Here is an 18889-nt window from a genome sequence, read left to right on the forward strand (position 1 = left end):
AACACATTATTACTGTGCTTTCTGCCAGCCTCTCAAATAATATGGTCTTCCTGTCTCATTTTTCCAAATCCTTAAATAGCTTCTTTCCGATTGTGAGGCTTGGTCCTAATATAAATGTCACATGTGGCCTCTTGAACACTTTCATCGGCTTCACCTTGAAGCCATATTCATGTTAAAGGTCAAGAAAGGATGCCCAGTTATGTACCAATCCACCCTCACCAGCAAGTAATGCCTGCTGCAAAACAGATCCATGTGCAACACAAGACAGATGTCAGCTGCAAGCTGAATGTGAGGGTAATCGGGGTAATCACTAGCCCACTGGGTAGAACTCTGAAACTCTGTAAAAGGACATACTGACACGATTTCAAATAATATGACACTGCTTTGAATGGAGGGTAGCAAATGGAAGAAGCAGACCATTCTGAGTTGCTCCTTGCCAGCAATGTCAGGAGGCTACCAGGGCAAAGGCAGAGGTAGGAACAATGCTTTTCCTCCTTGAGTAAGGTGCAGCTGGCATGCTTTTTTCACTATAGATAGTGCCAAAGTTGCAGAGACATCTACAGAGGAAAGCAAAATCATTTCTAAATATTAAAGCCCATGTAAAGGCCAGGCATGGTGGCTCACGCCTGTAATCCCAGCACTTTGGGAGGCTAAAGTGGGCGGATCACTTGAGGTCAGAAGTTGGAGAACAGCCTGGCCAACATGATGAAACCCCGTCTCTAGTAAAAATACAAAAATTAGCCGGGCATGGTGGCATGCACCTGTAGTTCCAGCTACTCAGGAGGCTGAGGCAAGAGAATTGCTTGAATCCGGGGGAAGGAGGTTGCAGTGAGCTGAAATCATGCCACTGCACTCCACCTTGGGTGACAGAGCGAAACTTTGTCTAGAAAAAAAAAAAAAAAAAAAAGGCAGCCCAGCCCATGTGATATAAAATTGTATACCAAAAAGGATTTTTAAACTTGAGACATTAAGTTTATCAAGACTTTATTGACAGTTTAGCAACTATTGCCTGTGGGCCAAACCAAGCCAGCAGCCTGTTTCTGTACAGCCCTTAAGGAAAGAATGGTTTTTACATTTTTAAGAGATGTAAAAATAAATAAGAACAAAAACTATTTGCAGGCAGAAAGGCCTAAAATATTAATTACCTGGCCCTTTACCGAAAAAATTTGCAGACCCCTACGTGAAAACATGCAGTCTAAGAGTTAAGATTCAGTTCATCCATAGAGGTTCGGATAAAAAAAAAAAAAATCAATAGCATTCTGAGCCATGCTAAAAGTCTGGGCCTAGTTACTGATGTCTGCTTACACTCCGTTGCCTCTTACTGTCTACTCACTTCAACTAGAAACTGGAAAAATATTTGGTAGGGGATAAAAAGTGAAACCGGCTCTTTTATTTTTCAGGACAACATATATTCATATATATCATCTATTTTGTCTCTCCCAAATCATGTAGCAAGCAAACACTACATTCTTTTAGATTAAGACACACATTATTTATCATTTATTCTATCACAACCACCAAACTCAATACTTTACATACATGTAAAATTTCATTTTGTTTCTTCCATAAAAGCTCCCTAAGAGATGGAATTTACTGTCTGCTTTGTTCACTAACAAATCCCCAATACCCAGAATAGGGTCTGGCACTTTATTGGTGCTCAATACATTTATGATTATTAATGAATCCTCACAAGAAAATAAGCTAATCATTAGTATTACTCATATCCGGAAAATGAGGCTCAGAGAGATGAATAACTTGGCCTACTCAATAGTGTCAAAGCTAGAACCTGAACTCAGGCATTCTGACTACAGTCTAAGTGAAGCCCTATGGTTCCACATAGGTATGTGCCAAGGGAATGTCTAACTTTCGTTGGAATATTAAGGTGTGAACTATAATGCTTCTGTTATTGCAACTAGCAGTGCCAGTTTTAAATTTCCTATTCTCAGATGACCCATGTGCTACAGGAAAACAAACACACAACTCAAATGTCTTCATGTACTCACTTATCTGAGTGTCACTTTTCTAAGAAGTGCAATGTCATTTTGTCACAGATATTGAAAGTTTTCGTCAAAGAAAATATAAGTGCAAAACTCTGACAGTTAAGTCCTTTTCATTTTTAAAGAAAAAGTTTGGCCAGGCACCGTGGCTCACGCCTGTAATCCCAGCACTTTGGGAGGCAGAGGCGGGCGGATCACGAGGTCAGGAGACGGAGACCATCCTGGCTAACACGGTGAAACCCCATCTGTACTAAAAATACAAAAAATTAGCCGGGCATGATGGCGGGCGCCGGTAGTCCCAGCTACTTGGGAGGCTGAAGCAGGAGGATGGCGTGAACCCGGGAGGCGGAGCTTGCAGTGAGCCAAGATCGTGCCACTGCACTCCAGCCTGGGCGACAGAGCGAGACTCCGTCTCAAAAAAGGAAAGAAAAGAAAAAGTTGTGTTACTTATACTTTATGCAACTAGGTAACTTAAGTTCTGCAAGTTAGAAATCAAAGGGGAAAAAAAGTCCAAAAAGGATATAAACTTTTGACAGCTACAAATAACAAAAAAACTGCCAGTGATCTTCATACAGAAATACTTAGCTGTACACACAGCAAGTGCTCAATAAAAATGCTTTTTAGAAGAAATGAAAATGAGACAAACCTTTCTTGGGTTTTACAAACCTTCTTGGTTTGTATACTAGAAAGAGCTACACGAAAAAAAGCAAGAAGTAACACTCATGAAAATGTCTTTGGACGGAATGAAAACCCTGAGAGGACTCCCATAATGTGACAGCATGAAGGAAAACAATAAACAACATCACTAAGAGCGGGGACACCAGACATACAGTCTTTTGAGCAAACTAAGAAAATGAGAAATTCCGTGCCATCTTCAATCTACAACTATGGTAGATATCCGATGCTCCATCCCATCTCACTCGAAAAAGCTGGCACGGAGAAAATGTAAAAAAGGCCAGTTTAACTTAGAGTGGCAGCTGCTTCTAATTTAGAGGGTCTCCGGGGCGGCCCGCCAGCCCAAAGCGCCACAGCTCCCGGAAAGCAGCGGGGTAATCCAGGGCCGGGTAAAAAATGCAGAAGCCTCAGCCCCACCCCAGCCCAATTCAAACTCTGGAGGCGCGGCCAGGATGAACATTTTTTTAGCCACACCTCCAGACGGTTCTTCAACCCGCTGAAGTTCAAAAACTACCGTTTCAGTTGGATTCAGGGCAAGGGGAGGCTGGTAAGTCGCCCAAAAATAAAGTGAATGAGAAGCAGAAGTTGTTAATACTATATCCCCGGGCAGGTGCTAACCGCACGCCGACCCGACTGCAGCGCGGGAACGGAAGGAGGAAACGGGAGATTTGAAAAGATTCTCCCGCCCCCAGAAACTGGGCGACCCGTGCCCTCGCAGCCACCCCCTCGAGGCTCCGTCTTTACCAACGCGAGCAGCGCAGCAGCTTCTCCAGGCGGTCGAGCGCGGCGCGACTGTGGGCCCAGGCACCGCGACCATCCGGTTCCATGGCGGGCGCGGAACGAGGCTCGTTCCCGGAGCGGATCCTCGGCTGCCGGTTTCTCGGCTGCCGATTATCCGGCATCGTCCCGCCTTCGGATGAAAGGCTCTTCGGAGAGCGGGAAGCAAGGAAGCCTCGGGAAACCACAGGGAAGCTGCAGGCCAGCGACTCGAAACCGGCCAAGCTCTTCCCGCGTCTGGGACTGCGGGCCGCCAGAGAGGCGGGGTGCGCGGGGCGGGGCGGGGCGGGGCGGGGCACGGCGGCCGAAATGCTCCCAAAATAGGGACGCGCAGGGCACAGGGGCGGGGCCGCGAGAGCCAGCCGCTGGCCGAGTGGGCGGGACCTAGGGGTGGGGCTGGAGGCTGAAACTTGCCAAAGTCCCGGCGCGTGGGACTCAGGGGCGGGGCCGCGAGAGCCGTGGGACCGAGGGGGCGGGGCCGGACGGCTGAAACTTGCCAAAGTCCCGGCGCGCGGGTCCTAGGGGCGGAGCCGTGAGAACACGCCGCGGGACAGAGGGGGCGGGGCCTGGGAGCCTCGGGGCGGGACAGGACGGTCGAAACCGAAGTCCTGGCGCGCGGGGCCCAGGGGCGGGGCCTAGGGGCCTCGGGGCAGGACAGGACGGCTGAAACCGAGGTCTCGGCGCGCGGGGCCCAGGCGCCGTGCAGTGAGAGCACGCCGCTTGACCGAAGGGGCGGGGCCTGAGGGCTGAGGGCTGAGCGCAGTCGCGAGGCTCAAGTTGGCAGGAGAGCGGGCGGGTCCTGAAGCCCCTCTGGGCTGCCTGGACGGATGAAGTCCAGGTGGAAAGCCCGTCGACGTTTCCCGGGAGCTACGACTCCAGAGACCCTCATCCGAGCTTAACCGTTGGAACAATCACAAACCCAGAAACTTTTAGCTGAGTGTTATTTATAAAAAGCGCTGTTTTGACTACTGTTGGACTTCGAAAAGCTTTGCCCACGATACTGAAGGTACCACTCTTTGTTCCTAAGAAAGCAACCTTTTCTTTCCTCTCACCTCAGCTGTGGCGTATATTGTAACTGAGTGAAAATAAGGAAAGTTTCTAATTCTAACTAGTTACAAATATCAGCTCAAAGGCATGTCTGAAAAGATCTGGTTTACTTTTAAAACATTGGTATAAAATTTCAAAAAGGGTTTTTTTTGTTAGAGAGTGTGTCCACCTTCCTCCTCCAGATCTTTCACTGATCGCCGTAATTTACAGATAAGACCTACAGAGCAACCCGTCATGCCTTCCTGCCGCGCCCCAAGTTCATTTCCAAATCCTTGCATTTTTCCTCCTAACTTGTCTCGAATGCACCCATTTTCTCTCCGTCTCTGCTCCACAACATCCCCAGTTGCCTCGTCCTCGCCTGGTTTCCTGTCGTAGCTTTCTAGCTGATATCCAAGTGTCTATCCAGGTCCCAGCCAGTCCCGAGACTGCGGTGTGGCCGCCTAAAACATTTCCAAACACAAAACTCATCGTGGCACTTCCCTTTCTTAAAACTCTTTAAAGTTTTTCTCTGCTCTTTGACTAGCCTCTTGTCAAAACCTCCTCTGGCCATCATGGTCCCAACCCCACAATGCGTTCCCTTAGGTCGTTAAAAGCCCCTGCACCTTGCTGCCTCATGGCTTTTGCACAAAGATTCACTTTGGAACCTGGAATTGGCCTCCTCTCCATTCCTCATCCTTCAGAATACAGCTGAAATATCACTCCTTAAAGGTTTTCCTAGTTCCTAGACTGGATTCTCTCAGGTGCATCATATCACCTGTGTGTGTAGATACACACACATACGATTATGTGCGTGTCCCCTTCTAGTTCAAAACCTCCAAAAGGTCAGAGATTGGCTACATGTGACTCATTTCCCAATATAGCTTCATGTGGCACATGCAGTGCTTGGCTCCAGGTAGGTGCTCAGTGTTTGTTGAATCATTGAACTACCTACCCAAGCCAGACCCAGCTTTAAGTGCTTTCCTATGTTAATACCTGCCTTAAGCCTTATAGGGATCCTATGAAATCGGCATTAGTATCTGTAGCGTCACCCCCAAATTCATATATTAAAAGTTGTAACCCCAACGTGATAGTATTTGGAGGGGACCTTTGGGTGGTAGTTAGATTTAGATGGGGTTATGAGAGCAGAGCCCCCATGATGGGATTAATGACCTTGTAAGAAGAGAGAGTTCTCTCTCTCTCCACCACATGAGGACACAGCAAGAAAGCAAAAGAAGAGGGCCCTCCCCAAAACCCAGTCATACTGGCACGCTAATCTCAGACTTCTAGACTCCAGAAATATGACAAATTTCTGTTGCTTAAGCCATCTAGATTATAGTATTTTGTTATAACAGCTAAGACAGTGCTCTTTAATAAGAGGAGACAGATGTGGCTCAGAGATCTTAATTTACTTGCCCAAGGGGCTCAGCACATGCCTGTAGTCCTAGCTACTTGGGAGGCTGAGGCAGGAGAATCACTTCAGCCCCGGAGTTCAAGGCCAGCCTAGGCAACATAGCAAGACCCCCATCTTTAGAGAAAAATAAGATTTGTAAAAAGAAAAGCATACTTGCCCAGGATGGAGGCACAGATAACAACAGTGGCAGAATATTAACCCAGATCTTTTTGATTATTAATGGCCCCAGTAAATTATATTTTTGGTCTTTTGGGGGGTTTTTTGAGACAAGGTCTCACTCTGTTGCCCAGGATGGAGTACAGTGGTACGATCTCAGCTCACAGCAGCTTTGAACTCCTGGGCTCAAGTGACCCTCCCACCTCAGCCTCCCGAGTAGCTGGAACCTGTGCAGGTGCACCCCACCATGCCTGGATAATTTTTTTTTAAATTATTTGTAGAGACAGGGTCTCTCTGTGTTGGCCAGGCTGCTCTAGAACTCCTGACCTCAAGCAATTCTTCTGCCTCAGCCTCCCAAAATGCTGAGATTACAGGTGTGAGCCACTGTGCCTTGTAGCTCCACTAAATAATGAAAACTCAAGGAGTTTAAATGACTTGGCCAAAATCACACACTTGGTTAGTTAGAATAAGCACAACTAAATAAGGCTTTATTAAATGTTTTAACTGAAACTATGATAGCACACAAACGAACCAAATTTTTTTTTTTAACTCAGAGGCACCTAAGAAGTTAGTCCTTATTAGTCCTGTTAAGCCAGTGCTTACTCTTTGTTGAGCTTGGGAGAAATCAAGTTCTAGAAAACTTAAAATGGGTCAGGCACGGTGGCTCACACTTGTAATCCCAGCACTTTGGGAGGCCAAGGCAGGTGGATCACTTGAGGTCAGGAGTTCAAGGCCAGCCTGGCTAACATGGTAAAACCCCGTCTCTACTAAAAATATAAAGACTAGCCAGGTGTGGTGGCATGCACCTGTGATCCCAGTTCCTCAGGAGGCTGAGGCAGAAAAATAGCTGGAAGCCAGGAGGTGAAGGTTGCAGTGAGGCGAGATGGCGTCGCTGCCCTCCAGCCTGGGCAACGGAGCGAGACTGTCTCAAAAAAAAAAAAAAAAAAAAAAAAAGAAAAAGAACGAAAACTTAAAACGTTAAAACCTGGAGAGATACTATGGTGTTAATGGGGTAAAGTGAGGATTTCAGGAGATAGATTGTCCTACTTATAATCCCACTTTCACTAAATAATTGTGTGATTTAAACCAAGCCTTAAGCTCTCTGAGCATTAGTTTCCTTGTCTGCAAAATGGGGATAATATTTATCGGGTAGATTTGGAGGACTATTAAATAAGATTAAATGTAAAATCACATACACCATAAGTACTCAATAAATGGTAACTGATTGAGGATGATTATATATAATCAGTACTGCTAATGCTTTATTTACTAAAGAATAACACTGAACATTTTTATCAATTATTTTTTTTATTAAGGGCACGGTTGTTTTTTTTGCGGGGGGGCAGGGGAGGCAGAGTCTTGCTCTGTCACCCAGGCTGGAGTGCAGTGGCACAATCTCAGCTCAGTGTGGCCTCTGCCTCCTGCATTCAAGGGGTTCAAGCGATTCTCGTGCCTCACCCTGCTGAGTAGCTGGGGCTACAGGCGTGCGCCACTATACTTAGGGCACAATTTAACTGTGATCAGAGTAAATGAAAATTTCACATTTTGGTAAAATGATTTGGGACCAAACACTTATAATTGGCATATTCCTACCATGCTATTAAATGAATTATGATGCAGATACAATTAGTTCTTTCTACTGTTTGTTTGCTTTTTTCCTTTCTTCTGCCATTGTCCTGTTCGTCTCCCCAGGGGTCATGACATTCGTGGCAGCTGTTTAATAGTGGCCATAATGAAACTCATAAAGAGAATAAGCAGGATTACTCTCCGATGTGCAACTTCCCATTCCATTTTCTTCCTTCCAGCCTTGCTTTTCTACAGCTTAGCTTGCTGGTGCTTTGCCTTTAGTGGAGATGAGATGTTTGTTTTGAACCAACTCTTCCTCTTAACCCTGGATCCTGAGTTTCAAGGGCAAATTCCTTCTCCCATGGGGTACATCCAACAATGTGTAAAATCCTGGAATTCTTGTCCCAGAGAAAAAGTTCTGCAGGGAACTCCAGCCATCAGCAGGGTCTCAGTAAAGCCATGGTTTAGGACATGAACAATGTCCTCTTCTTCTCACTTTAAAAAGGGCTAAATGGTATCATTTCTTTTTCAGAGTTTTCCCTGCAAGGACCTCCTGTGTACATAAAAGTTTAGACTTGTTGCTCCATTTCACTCCTAGTCTGTTCTCTTCCTAGTAAGCAGTATTCCCAAGTATCCTAGACTCAAAGTCATCCATCCCTCCCCCACTGTAACACTCTAGTCCTGGGTGGATTCTGAGGCATGCAGATAAGCTTGCTTCAGCCTTATTTACCCATCCTCCCCTCTCCAGGCCCACTTAAACCCTCATCCCCCCGACTGCTTCAGTTACCCTCTGTAGTGTTACCATGCTATGAAGGCATCTCCAGCCTTGATTTCTTTTCTGATCTTCAGGCTTATATAATGGTTTGTTGAAAACAGTCAAAATGCTGTTTTCTCTTCTGTTGTGTTATGAAGTGTTTTACAAAGAGGTAAATCTTCCTCATATTCACTTGGATAAACATATATAACAAGCAAAATGGGATATCCATAATACCCAGACTCTACTCCCAAGGAGTGTAAAGATATCTCACAAATTCTTACCTTTATATTAATTCTTCTCTGATTTTTAATTATGGTATTATGCACTGGAATAGGCCACTTCGACTTCCTGAGAGCATTCTTTTTGTCAGATACAAATTTTGTTTGCAAGCACCCCTCTATGAAGTATAGTCCCCCCCCAAAAAAATGCAGTTTGAAACATTTGATAAGGAGCAATTAAGTATGGTAATTGATGGAATAGAGCAGACCATCCCAGCATCTAGGACTGTGGTGTGTGCTCTGCACATTTGACTGAGCTTGCCTTTATATGATGCTATTAAGGTAAAGTCATATGCTTTGTGCTGTTTTTTTTCTGAAATTCAATGTGGCGTAATGATTAAGTATACGGTGATCTGGAGTCAAGCAGAACTGAATTATAAACCTAGCCTTGACATTTCCTACAATTTTGTCCATTGTGTAACCCATCTTGGAACTTAGTTTCATCTTTTGTAAATTTAGGATTAATGTATGTCAATCTCATACTCAAAGGGTTGTGGTGAGAAAGGAATTACAGTTTATGAAACTGTCCTAAACCAGAAGTGCAGCACAACCAATGGACATCCCTTTGCAATGGACTGTCCTAAACTTTAATATATATATTAAAGCTTAAAACACAATAAGTGCACAACCTATTTTTCCATTGTTAGGACTGGCATTGTTGAGTTGCATGAAGCCAGCTACACTTGCTTATGATTTCTCCTATGAAAGAGTACATATTCTAAGCAAAGAACCACTTATTCTGTGGCTATTGGAACAGAGATACTTGCAGTAGCAATTCCTATGCAAATATAATGCAATCACCTTGAAAGGAAGCTTAAATCCAATTTACTGATTGTAATCTCTTTTAGTATCATCTCAGATAAAGTATCTACCTGATTCCTAACACCATCGTTGGCATAATATTAGGACGTGACAATGCAAATGTTTATAATTTTGTTTCATTAACTTAAACATCTTTTATTTACATCATTTTGTTGCTCATTTAAGAACAAAAAAAAGCCTAAGCAATTAAAAACAGTAATTTTGTCCTATGTACTAGAGACAGCGTATATGAAGCAAACAAACCACCCATGAATATCATGATTAATGTGTATTTCAATCAGTTCAATTGTGTGTATATGTATTCATCAAGTTATTGGCTGCAGTGTACTGTACTGAAACGTTTTAGCATGCCACAGTCTCTGACTAGTACATACAAACTCAGTCCCTAGGTCATGTACACCTTGGCATTTAGTTTAGAATTACCCAAGTCTCTAGAAGCATCTAGATATTTTAAGATTGTTTTTGAAAGGATGTTAACTCCATTCTCGTGGGCACCTGCCCAATTTCTGTCACAGGCTTAAAAGTAACTAGTCTAAGGACATAGTTACATTACTATGACCCCACAGTAGTTGTTTTAAAGGTTTTGGTATCTTCTGTACTTCCTGATCATTTATCAAATTCAGTTTGACACAGATATTTCACTGGTCATTGTTTTTTGTTCAATAGACTTCAGAGTTCAGCCCATTCCACTGCCTTTTATTGCTTGCTATTTTTAAGGAGACACCTCAGTAGAAATCCTCTTTTTCTGTACAGTGTAATTACTGAAGCACATAAAGTGGTTATAACAGGAATTTATCACTTTCAGGTGGAAATACTCCCAGCCAAATAAAAGATAGAGTAGGAATGCCAGAAGCAATTTATAACAGGCTCACTGACATTTTGTGTTGAGAAGCTCTACCACTGAATAAGCATCAAGTCATAAATCTCTGTAAACGTGATTAAAGCAAGCAAGTTATACTTTGAGGGGATACTATAATAAAAGGATGCTGTGATGCAAAGCAGGAAAATTCTGTTGACAAAAATCACCAAAAACAGCTGTCAGTAAAATTTATAAACAGCTTGTTTTAAATTCTGTTGGATTCTAGCAGCTGTTTGTTTGCACATAAAATGTTCATTTAGGAAATGAGCATTGGCCCTAGTTTGGCTTCCATTGTGTTTCAAAATTCTGTAATCAGTTTAATCAAAATTCATGCAATAATTTAAATTTCATTCAAAGCACAAGTGAGAAGTAACCAATATATTTAAATATGCCTCATATACAATTTGTGTTCAATAAATATGGGAATAAAAAAAAAGAATGACTATATACCATTATCTGTAAAAGCAATGATCAATTATAACATGCATTTCAGCTTAATTTTTCTTCATCCATATATATTCTTTTAGAAATTATGCCTTGTTCATATTGGACTCATTTTACTCTTATTGGTAATAATCCTTAAGAGCCCTTCAGCAGTATATTTAGAATTTAGAACGCTGACTTAAAATTTAGTTACAATTATCAGACATAGTCTATTAAATTTCGCTCATGCCTTTAGTTACTTTTCTCACTATCTCAAAATATAGCTTACATATTTTTTCATCTGTAAAGTAGGGATAACAGAAAATACTTTACTGCTATTATATGGATAAAATAAGCTAATACACTTAGAAAAGTGCTTGGAACATATTAAGTTCCTAATAAATGCTAGCATTTACCACTGTACAAAAAACTCTAGGTTAAAGAATAATAAATTGATCAGAATTTTTTTTTAGGTAATAAGAGCATGTGTGTGTGTATATATGTATGTGTGTGTATATATGTATATATAAGTGTGTGTGTATATATGTATATATAAGTGTGTGTGTATATATGTATATATGTATGTGTATATGATATGGTTTGGCTGTGTCCCCACCAGACCTCACCTTGAATTGTAATAATACCCACGTGCCGAAGGTGGGGACAGGTGGAGATAATTGAATCATGGGGGTGGCTTCCCCCATACTGTTCTTGTAATAGTGAATAAGTCTCATGAGATCTGATGGTTTTATAAACCGACATTCCTCCACACAAGCTTTCTTGCCTGCTGCCATGTAAGAAGTGACCTTGCTCCTCATTCACCTTCCGCCATGATTGTGAGGCCTCCCCAGCCGTGTGGAACTGTGAGTCAGTTAGACTTCTTTCCTTTATAAATTACCCGGTCTTGGGTATGTCTTTATTAACAGCTTGAGAACAGACTAATACAGTATATGTATACACACACACAATACACACATACCATTTTTAGGTATTAATTTGGGAAATTTGGAAGCCGAGTCAAACCAAAAAATACTATCATAAAAATAAATATAACATTGTGTTCTCTTTATTCTTAAACCAAACACCATGATCATCTTTCCTTCCCTGATTTTACTCACATCATTGAGAAAAATATATTGCTTTGGTTATATTTTCTAGAAAAAAGTCTGTATAATCCAGATTCATCATATAATCCTAACAATCGCCCAGTAGTATAGACACCATTACCCCGTTTGACAGAAGAGGAAAAGGGACTTCAAGCTATTTAGTGACTTTCCTAAAAACATATAGCTTACAGAGAGCAGAGCAAGGAAATAGTTCCAGGTTTGCCTGACTCCAAAGCCCAAGCACATAAGTAGCACATAACCTAGTTTTAATTACGTTCAACTTCAGAAAAGGATGTTATTTAAATCCCAATCAGCTGAAATACGAGTTCATACCCATTTTCAGCACAATTATACATTGTTAATTACAGAAAAAGTTTGTTATAGTCTTTCCTCTCAGAGAATTTAGTTCCTAGTTATTAAGACTATGCAAGACACAATATAAATAATATGAGACATTATAATTAAGTGTTCAATTCTGTGATCCACATAAAGTATCACAAAAGGTCATGGGAAAGAATCCTTACAGTTGCTTAATGAAGATTGGAACGATCATGGATATCTGTGGGAGAGGTGAAAGTGGGAGTTAAGTCTTAGGTTTGAGTAGTAGAAGGGAGGAGGAAAATTATTTTAGATGGGCAAAATCATAGGAATGCAGACACACAAATGATAGGGGAACATCACTACCGGTTTGACTAGAGCAAAAGTGTTGATTGAAACATATAAAATTACTGGTTTTGTAGGTCAAAAATGGTCAGACAACAGCAATTTCATCTGGCTCAACCTAATACCTATTATATAGTAGTGATTATAGTTAGTACACAGCTAAATGTAGTAACGAACTCCTAGCATTTGGGGAAGGATCAGTGAAAAGTCACTTTCTGAGAGGGAAGCTAGCAGCTATCAATAAATAATGGCTGAGATTTTTATCTGTTCATATATGCCACCCTAAGAGATTTGGAAATATGGTGCTTAGCTATTCAAAGAAAAGCCCCATTGCGACCAAGCAAATAGAGTAAAATTAAAGCCCTGAAATATTTTTTTAAAAGCTTGCCTTTCAGGGCAACTTGAGCCAGGGAGTAAATATTAAGTCACGTTATTAATAACAACCCACATTTATATAGCTTTGCCATCCACCAGTGGTGTGTGCTAGCTGGCATGTTTAGGCTCACAAGAGCCATTTATTAAATTTTCAGGAATTTTTAGGAGTTTTCCAGCTGTTTGTTAAATGTTGTCATTATTTAAAATTATATTATGTGAATTTAGAATAACTTTTTTAAAACAAAGGTAATATTAAAAACTCACTTCCTAAATATTTTACTGCATTTACTTATTATCTATGCTCTTGAAGTTATTTACATTTTTTTATCCCTATAGTACAAATGCTGTAGTATATGATAGTGTGCTCTTGCACATCTTATCAACTTCACATTCAGTGACATCACTTTGGTAGCTTGAAATCAGCCACAGTGAGAGTATTTACAACAGGAATATCTGTGTAAGGCTTAATTAGGGCTTAATATATTCTTTCATTGATTGTTTATTCCAGACATAGATGAATAAAATGTAATAATACAGAATACATTTACTTCAGTATCTTGAAAGCAGCCATGGTGAGAGTATTTACACCAAGAATATTGGTGTAAGGCTTAATTAGGGCTTAATATATTTCATTGATTGTTTATTCTAAACATACATGAGAAAAATGTAATAATGCAGGTTACTTTTAAATATATGTCATGTCTGCCATGGCAAAAGAAATATATTATGGACTTTGGGAACTCAGGAGGAAGGTGAGAGTGGGGTGAGAGATAAAAGACTACACATTGGGTACAGTATATACTGTTTGGGTGACGGGTGCACCAAAATCTCAGAAATCACCACCAAAGAACGTATTCATGTAACCAAAACCACCTGTTTCCCAAAAACTATTGAAATAAAATAAAATGCATTTTAAAAATGTTTATAAAGTATGTCATGTCTATAGATGTTGTATTGTGAATAGGTACAAAAATTGGTGATATACATCTATATCTATCTATATAGGTAGATATAGATATAGGTATTTTTGAGAGGAAGTCTCACTCTGTCGCCCAAGCTGGAGTGCAGTGGTGCCATCTTGGCTCACTGCAATCTCCGCCTCCTGGGTTTAAATGATTCTCCTGCCACCACCTCCCAGGTAACTGGGATTACAGGCACCTGCCGCCACACCCAGCTAATTTTTGTATTTTGGTAGAGACGGGGTTTCACCACGTTGGCCAGGCTGGTCCCCAACTCCTGACCTCAAGTGATCCCCTCACCTTGGACTCACAAAGCGCTGGGATTACAGGCATGAGCCACTGCACACAGCCTAAAATTGGTGACATATTCTTTCAGTATTCAACTTGCAAGCAAGTCACATCATTGATGAACAAGTTTCACTTCTGTCTGACTCTAATACAAATATCAACCAACATATATGTTGCAACTACACTCAGAATGCTCATTGTTCAACATTTACCAGAATGTCAGTGCATCTACCTATTATGTCCGGTTGTGTCTACCCTGCCTACCACCGTGTGGAAATCTCAGGCTGTGTTTGACATTTAGTCGCAAACACAGTGCTGTTGGCACAACATGGGATCCAGACTTTGCCTCCTCTCAGGATCTGTCACTGAGCTCCATAGTGATGTTTACTGCCTAGACTCAGAAGCTTGGCATGCTGGCTGGGCACAGTGGCTCACGCCTGTAATCGCAGCACTTTCGGAGGCTGAGGCAGGCGGATCACCTGAGATCAGGAGCTCGAGACTAGCCTGGCCAACATGGCAAAACCCCATCTCTACTAAAAAAACAAAATTAGCCGAGCGTGGTGGCGCGTATCTGTAATCCCAGCTACTCAGGAGGCTGGGGCAGGAGAATCATTTGAACCTGGGAGGTGGAGATTGCAGTGAGCCGAGATCATGTCATTGCACTCCAGCCTGTGCAAAACGTGAAACTCCTTCTCAATAAATAAATAAATAAAAGAAGCTTGAAGCTTGGCATGCTCTGAGGTCATGAGCTCCTCGCTCCTTCAAGCCCCTCAACCCCTCCAGTCCAAAACTCTCCCTAGGTGCTGCCTTTACAAGGTACTCCATTTCCACACAGCTCTACTAAAATAGGGATTGTGGCTTTTCCCCATTTTTGTGTCTACTCATATAATTTAGTGCTGCCAATGCTTTCATTATTTCTCAGAAGCGTGCAAAATTGGCTCTTATGGTTTTGTGCTTTTTCCATTCATATCACAAATCCATGAGGGGCTGGTTTGGAGGAACACTTTCTACCCCACTTTTCCTTCTTTATGTGTTTCACCAACTCGCACATTATATATTTAACTTGTGTAATTTATTGTTTATATTTATTTATGCAACACCTGCTTCAAGAAAGCATCAATTGTTGTCTGTACATTGCTATATCCCCCGTACCCAGGACAGCACCAGGGATGTAATAGGTGTAGGAATGAATGAATGAGGACAGAGTGAAGACACATGCCATAATCAAAATCAGCTTGGCCCTTAGATGCTAAGGTATTATTTCCAGACCAAAATTGCTCTTTCCTCTTAGGAGAGGGCTTCCCTACTGCCCCCAGAGATTTCCAGATAACCAACCCTTTTTGGGATGGTTTGTGCCCTTTAAGTTCTCTAAAATGACTAAATTTTTCTGGCTCTTGGTGAGTATTGCTTAGGTTTGTATAGGTGGAGAGAAAGCTTCCTCTCCACCTGCTGAAGTTCCACTGCAATAGACAGATTAATAGGATAAAAAGGCATACAAATTTATTGAACATGCATAAACATAGGAAACATTTAAAATACGAGATTCAAAGAAGAGCCAGATGGTTGATACTACCCTCTTCATAATAGACAAGGAAATATGAGATATAGTCAATCGTGAAGAGTAGTAAATGATTTTCAGGGGAAATTAATGAACCCCAAGAACAATGGCCTGGGATGAAGTTTCTCAGAGTTCTGGGGGAGGTGGCAGGATGATGATGAGTGGCTGAACTTCACTGGGAAAATATGCAAATAGTCTTGTAGGTAAGTAATCTCTTGGAGCTGCCGTCAGAGAAGAGATGAAAAGCCTAGGCATGGTGCTGACTCCCAGTCAGTTCTCTTCTTCAATGGTTGAACTTTCCTGGTCATTTGATGAGATTTGTAGGAAGTGGGTCTTAAGACAATTGCATTTCTGTTGGAAAGAAGCTTCCTTAGTCAGATAAGGAAATCTTAGAATCTCTCTTGGTGCTTTGAGCAAGGAAAAAGGTCAGAGAGAGAGGGTGGTTGGGGAAGATCAGAGAGAGACCTTAGTTCTGAGGCTTATTTCTGAGGCCTTTCAGTTTTCTTTAATTCAAAGCACTTAGCTTGCCAATGGGGCATATTTTAGGGTATTGTTTTCTGCACCCCAATAGATTCAATCTACTTCTTCTCTTCCCATTGTCTGAAGAAAAATAAAACCTAGGAGTGTATAAAATCAAAAGTTTAAAAAAACTCATGTTCTTAACATGTTAGACCAGATTTCTTTTGTGAGATGGTTTGGGAAAATTCTTGATTAGATGCCTGGCTAAGGCTGAGTGTGATGACTCACACCTGTAATCCCAGCACTTTGGGAGGCCGAGGTGGGCAGATCACAAGGTCAGGAGTTCGAGACCAGCCTGGCCAACATGGTGAAACTCCATCTCTACTAAAAATACAAAAATTAGCTGAGCATGGTGGCGGGCACCTGCAATTCCAGCTACTCGGGAGGCTCAGGCAGGAGAATCACCTGAACCGGAAGGCAGAGGTTACAGTGAACCAAGATCACGCCACTGCACTCCACTTGGCCAACAAGAGCAAAACTCCATCTCAAAAAAAAAAAAAAAAAAAGATGCTTGGCTAAGAGGGGAATTAGCAGAACCCAAAGTAACTTTCCATGAGGCAAAGAGAGAAATTAAGTTTAAGCCATGGGAAGGAGGAAGAGAGGAAAGAGGGTGGTGGGGCAGAGAGAGGAATCAATATGTCATAATCATAGACTGGACTTGAATCGATTAAAAGCAGCCAGGGAAAATCCCAGGATTGGGGTGGCTGAGAACTTTAAGAACAAGAGTGCTTAATTATGGAAAGTTTTTTAGCAGAATATAGGATTGCTATGGAAACAAATCTGAAGTCTATGGATTTATGAGGGCTGGCCCCTGGAAAATGCCATGTTAGCCATGTAACTGAGTATAAAGGTGAAGATGTTTCTTGCCTCACCAGGCCTCTTTTGTACAAGTGAAGTGGCTGTATACATTATATATAGCTCATCATGATGTGATGAAAGAAAGGAGGGAGGGAAGGAGGAAAGAAAAGAAAAGAAAGGAGGGAGGCAGGACCCAGCAATCCAGAACCTGGAAATAATTGGGAAAGTAATATTGCCAGCAAAGATGGTGCCTGCTGAAAGCTCAGATTTGTGAGAGCCAGGTTTGAAATCCAATCTTTTGTTTTATCTCAGTAAGACTGGGTGAAGGCTTCTATTTTTTGGTTATGTTTTTTAATATCAGAAAAACAATACATCCTGCTCCCAAGGGGAAACGTTTTGCTCCCAAACAAGGTGGGCAAGATAGATATGGTATGAGGTGTTTCAGGTTTCTATTTACCTCACTCTCCAAACTGCCCAGCCAGCCTGTGAAATGCATGCTTATCATTCCAGAGGCAAGACATGACAGTCCTTATGGGTAAAACATATTACCTGAATTTGTTTCTGATCATATTATCTTCTCAATAGAGTTCTGTTTTCACACTCAGTGGCTTGATGTCGAAGATTTTCACATGTTTCCAGCTTATTGCTTTAGGTGAAGAAGGATGCTGTGATAACAGTAATTATAAAAACCAAGAACAGAAAAAGGAAAAATATTCTTTGTTTTCCAACTATTTTTAATGGTTAGGAGTATTTAAAAATAAAAGGAAAAATACATTTTAAAATGTATATGTTTTTAAAAGAATTTATAAGCATTTTGAGGGGGACAAAAGAGAAACAAAAGGGATGGGATAACTACTAATGAGTAGGAAAAAAAAGAAAAACTAGGGCAGCAGTGTTCTTGGAGCTGTAACATGTTTATTCAAGCCCTGGCCCTCCCATTTACTTTTTTTTTTTTTTTTAAACCATTGAAAGTTTTATCAGGTGGAGCGACCTTGGGAAGAAGAAAAAGTCTTAGCATTAAAAAGCCATTTAATGCTAAAATCTTTCCAATTAATCTCATGCATCAAATGGTTCCTGAGAGCTTATCATACGCCAGTTGCTATATTAGGTGCTGGAATTACAGGGGCGAATAAGACTGACCTGACTGTGCTTCCCTTTTATTAACTCTAAAATGGAAAAAATAATAATTGCCTTCTCATAGTGTTGCTGTGAGGATCAAATGAGAATACCTATGTAAAAGTAGTCTGTAAAGCATACATGTGAGAGGTTATTATACTTCTCTTTGTCCAAACTCAAAATAAGAGGTACTCAGCCAACCTCACATTTGTGAAAATTAAAACAAAATTATTAACTTCAATTGTCAGTGCACAATTGCCTCCGTAGAAAAAAATACCTTCTTTAAAAAACCTACCAAGGTTCTGTGTAATTCCCATTATGATCAATAGATAATGTGGCTTGCTTTGAAATTTCTCCTCTATATTTCACTTCCAAGTAGGAATTAAATTTCCTTTCTTGAATTATAGGGTACCAGAATAAATGGTTGAAGCATTGGGTGAGAATCACAAAATCTAGCTCATTCTGTCCCAGTAGGTAAACTGCAGCCAAAAAAAAAAACAAAAAACCTATAATTTAAATAAAGATGTCCTAAGACTTAAGGTAATTTTTTTTATCATACAACATCAGTACAAGATGGTAAAAAAATCCATATCTAAGGATAATTTCTTAAAATATTGAATTAAAATAACCATTTTATCTGCCCATTCAGAGGATAATTTTAATATTGGATCAAACAGAATCATAGCTCTATGTCCCCTTCTAGTCTCATTTATATACTACATGTCTTTAAATCAAATTACAGCAGTAATATGTTCATAGA

General features: G+C 41.1%; 1 protein-coding gene and 1 long non-coding RNA gene across 5 annotated transcripts in view; one reads left to right on the top strand and one right to left on the bottom strand.

Annotated features, from left to right (window-relative positions):
• BARD1 (BRCA1 associated RING domain 1) overlaps window positions 1-4086 on the bottom strand; it is an 83505-nt gene extending 79419 nt beyond the window's left edge. The window contains exon 1 of one of the 2 annotated variants that reach the window (XM_004033163.5): window positions 3417-4086. In XM_004033163.5, the coding sequence (XP_004033211.1) occupies window positions 3417-3574 (158 nt within the window). In that variant the 5' untranslated portion in view covers window positions 3575-4086. The remainder of the gene's footprint in view (window positions 1-3416) is intronic. The other variant, XM_004033165.5, reaches the window with a different exon arrangement.
• The window catches only part of LOC129532165 (uncharacterized), a 165535-nt gene continuing 150654 nt past the window's right edge, over window positions 4009-18889 (top strand). The window contains exon 1 of one of the 3 annotated variants that reach the window (XR_008677803.2): window positions 4009-4455. This is a non-coding gene — a long non-coding RNA (uncharacterized lncRNA). The remainder of the gene's footprint in view (window positions 4456-18889) is intronic. The other 2 variants (XR_010129696.1, XR_010129695.1) reach the window with 2 other exon arrangements.

The sequence above is a fragment of the Gorilla gorilla genome, chromosome 11 (assembly GCF_029281585.2).
Source record: "Gorilla gorilla gorilla isolate KB3781 chromosome 11, NHGRI_mGorGor1-v2.1_pri, whole genome shotgun sequence".
Lineage (NCBI taxonomy): Eukaryota > Metazoa > Chordata > Mammalia > Primates > Hominidae > Gorilla > Gorilla gorilla.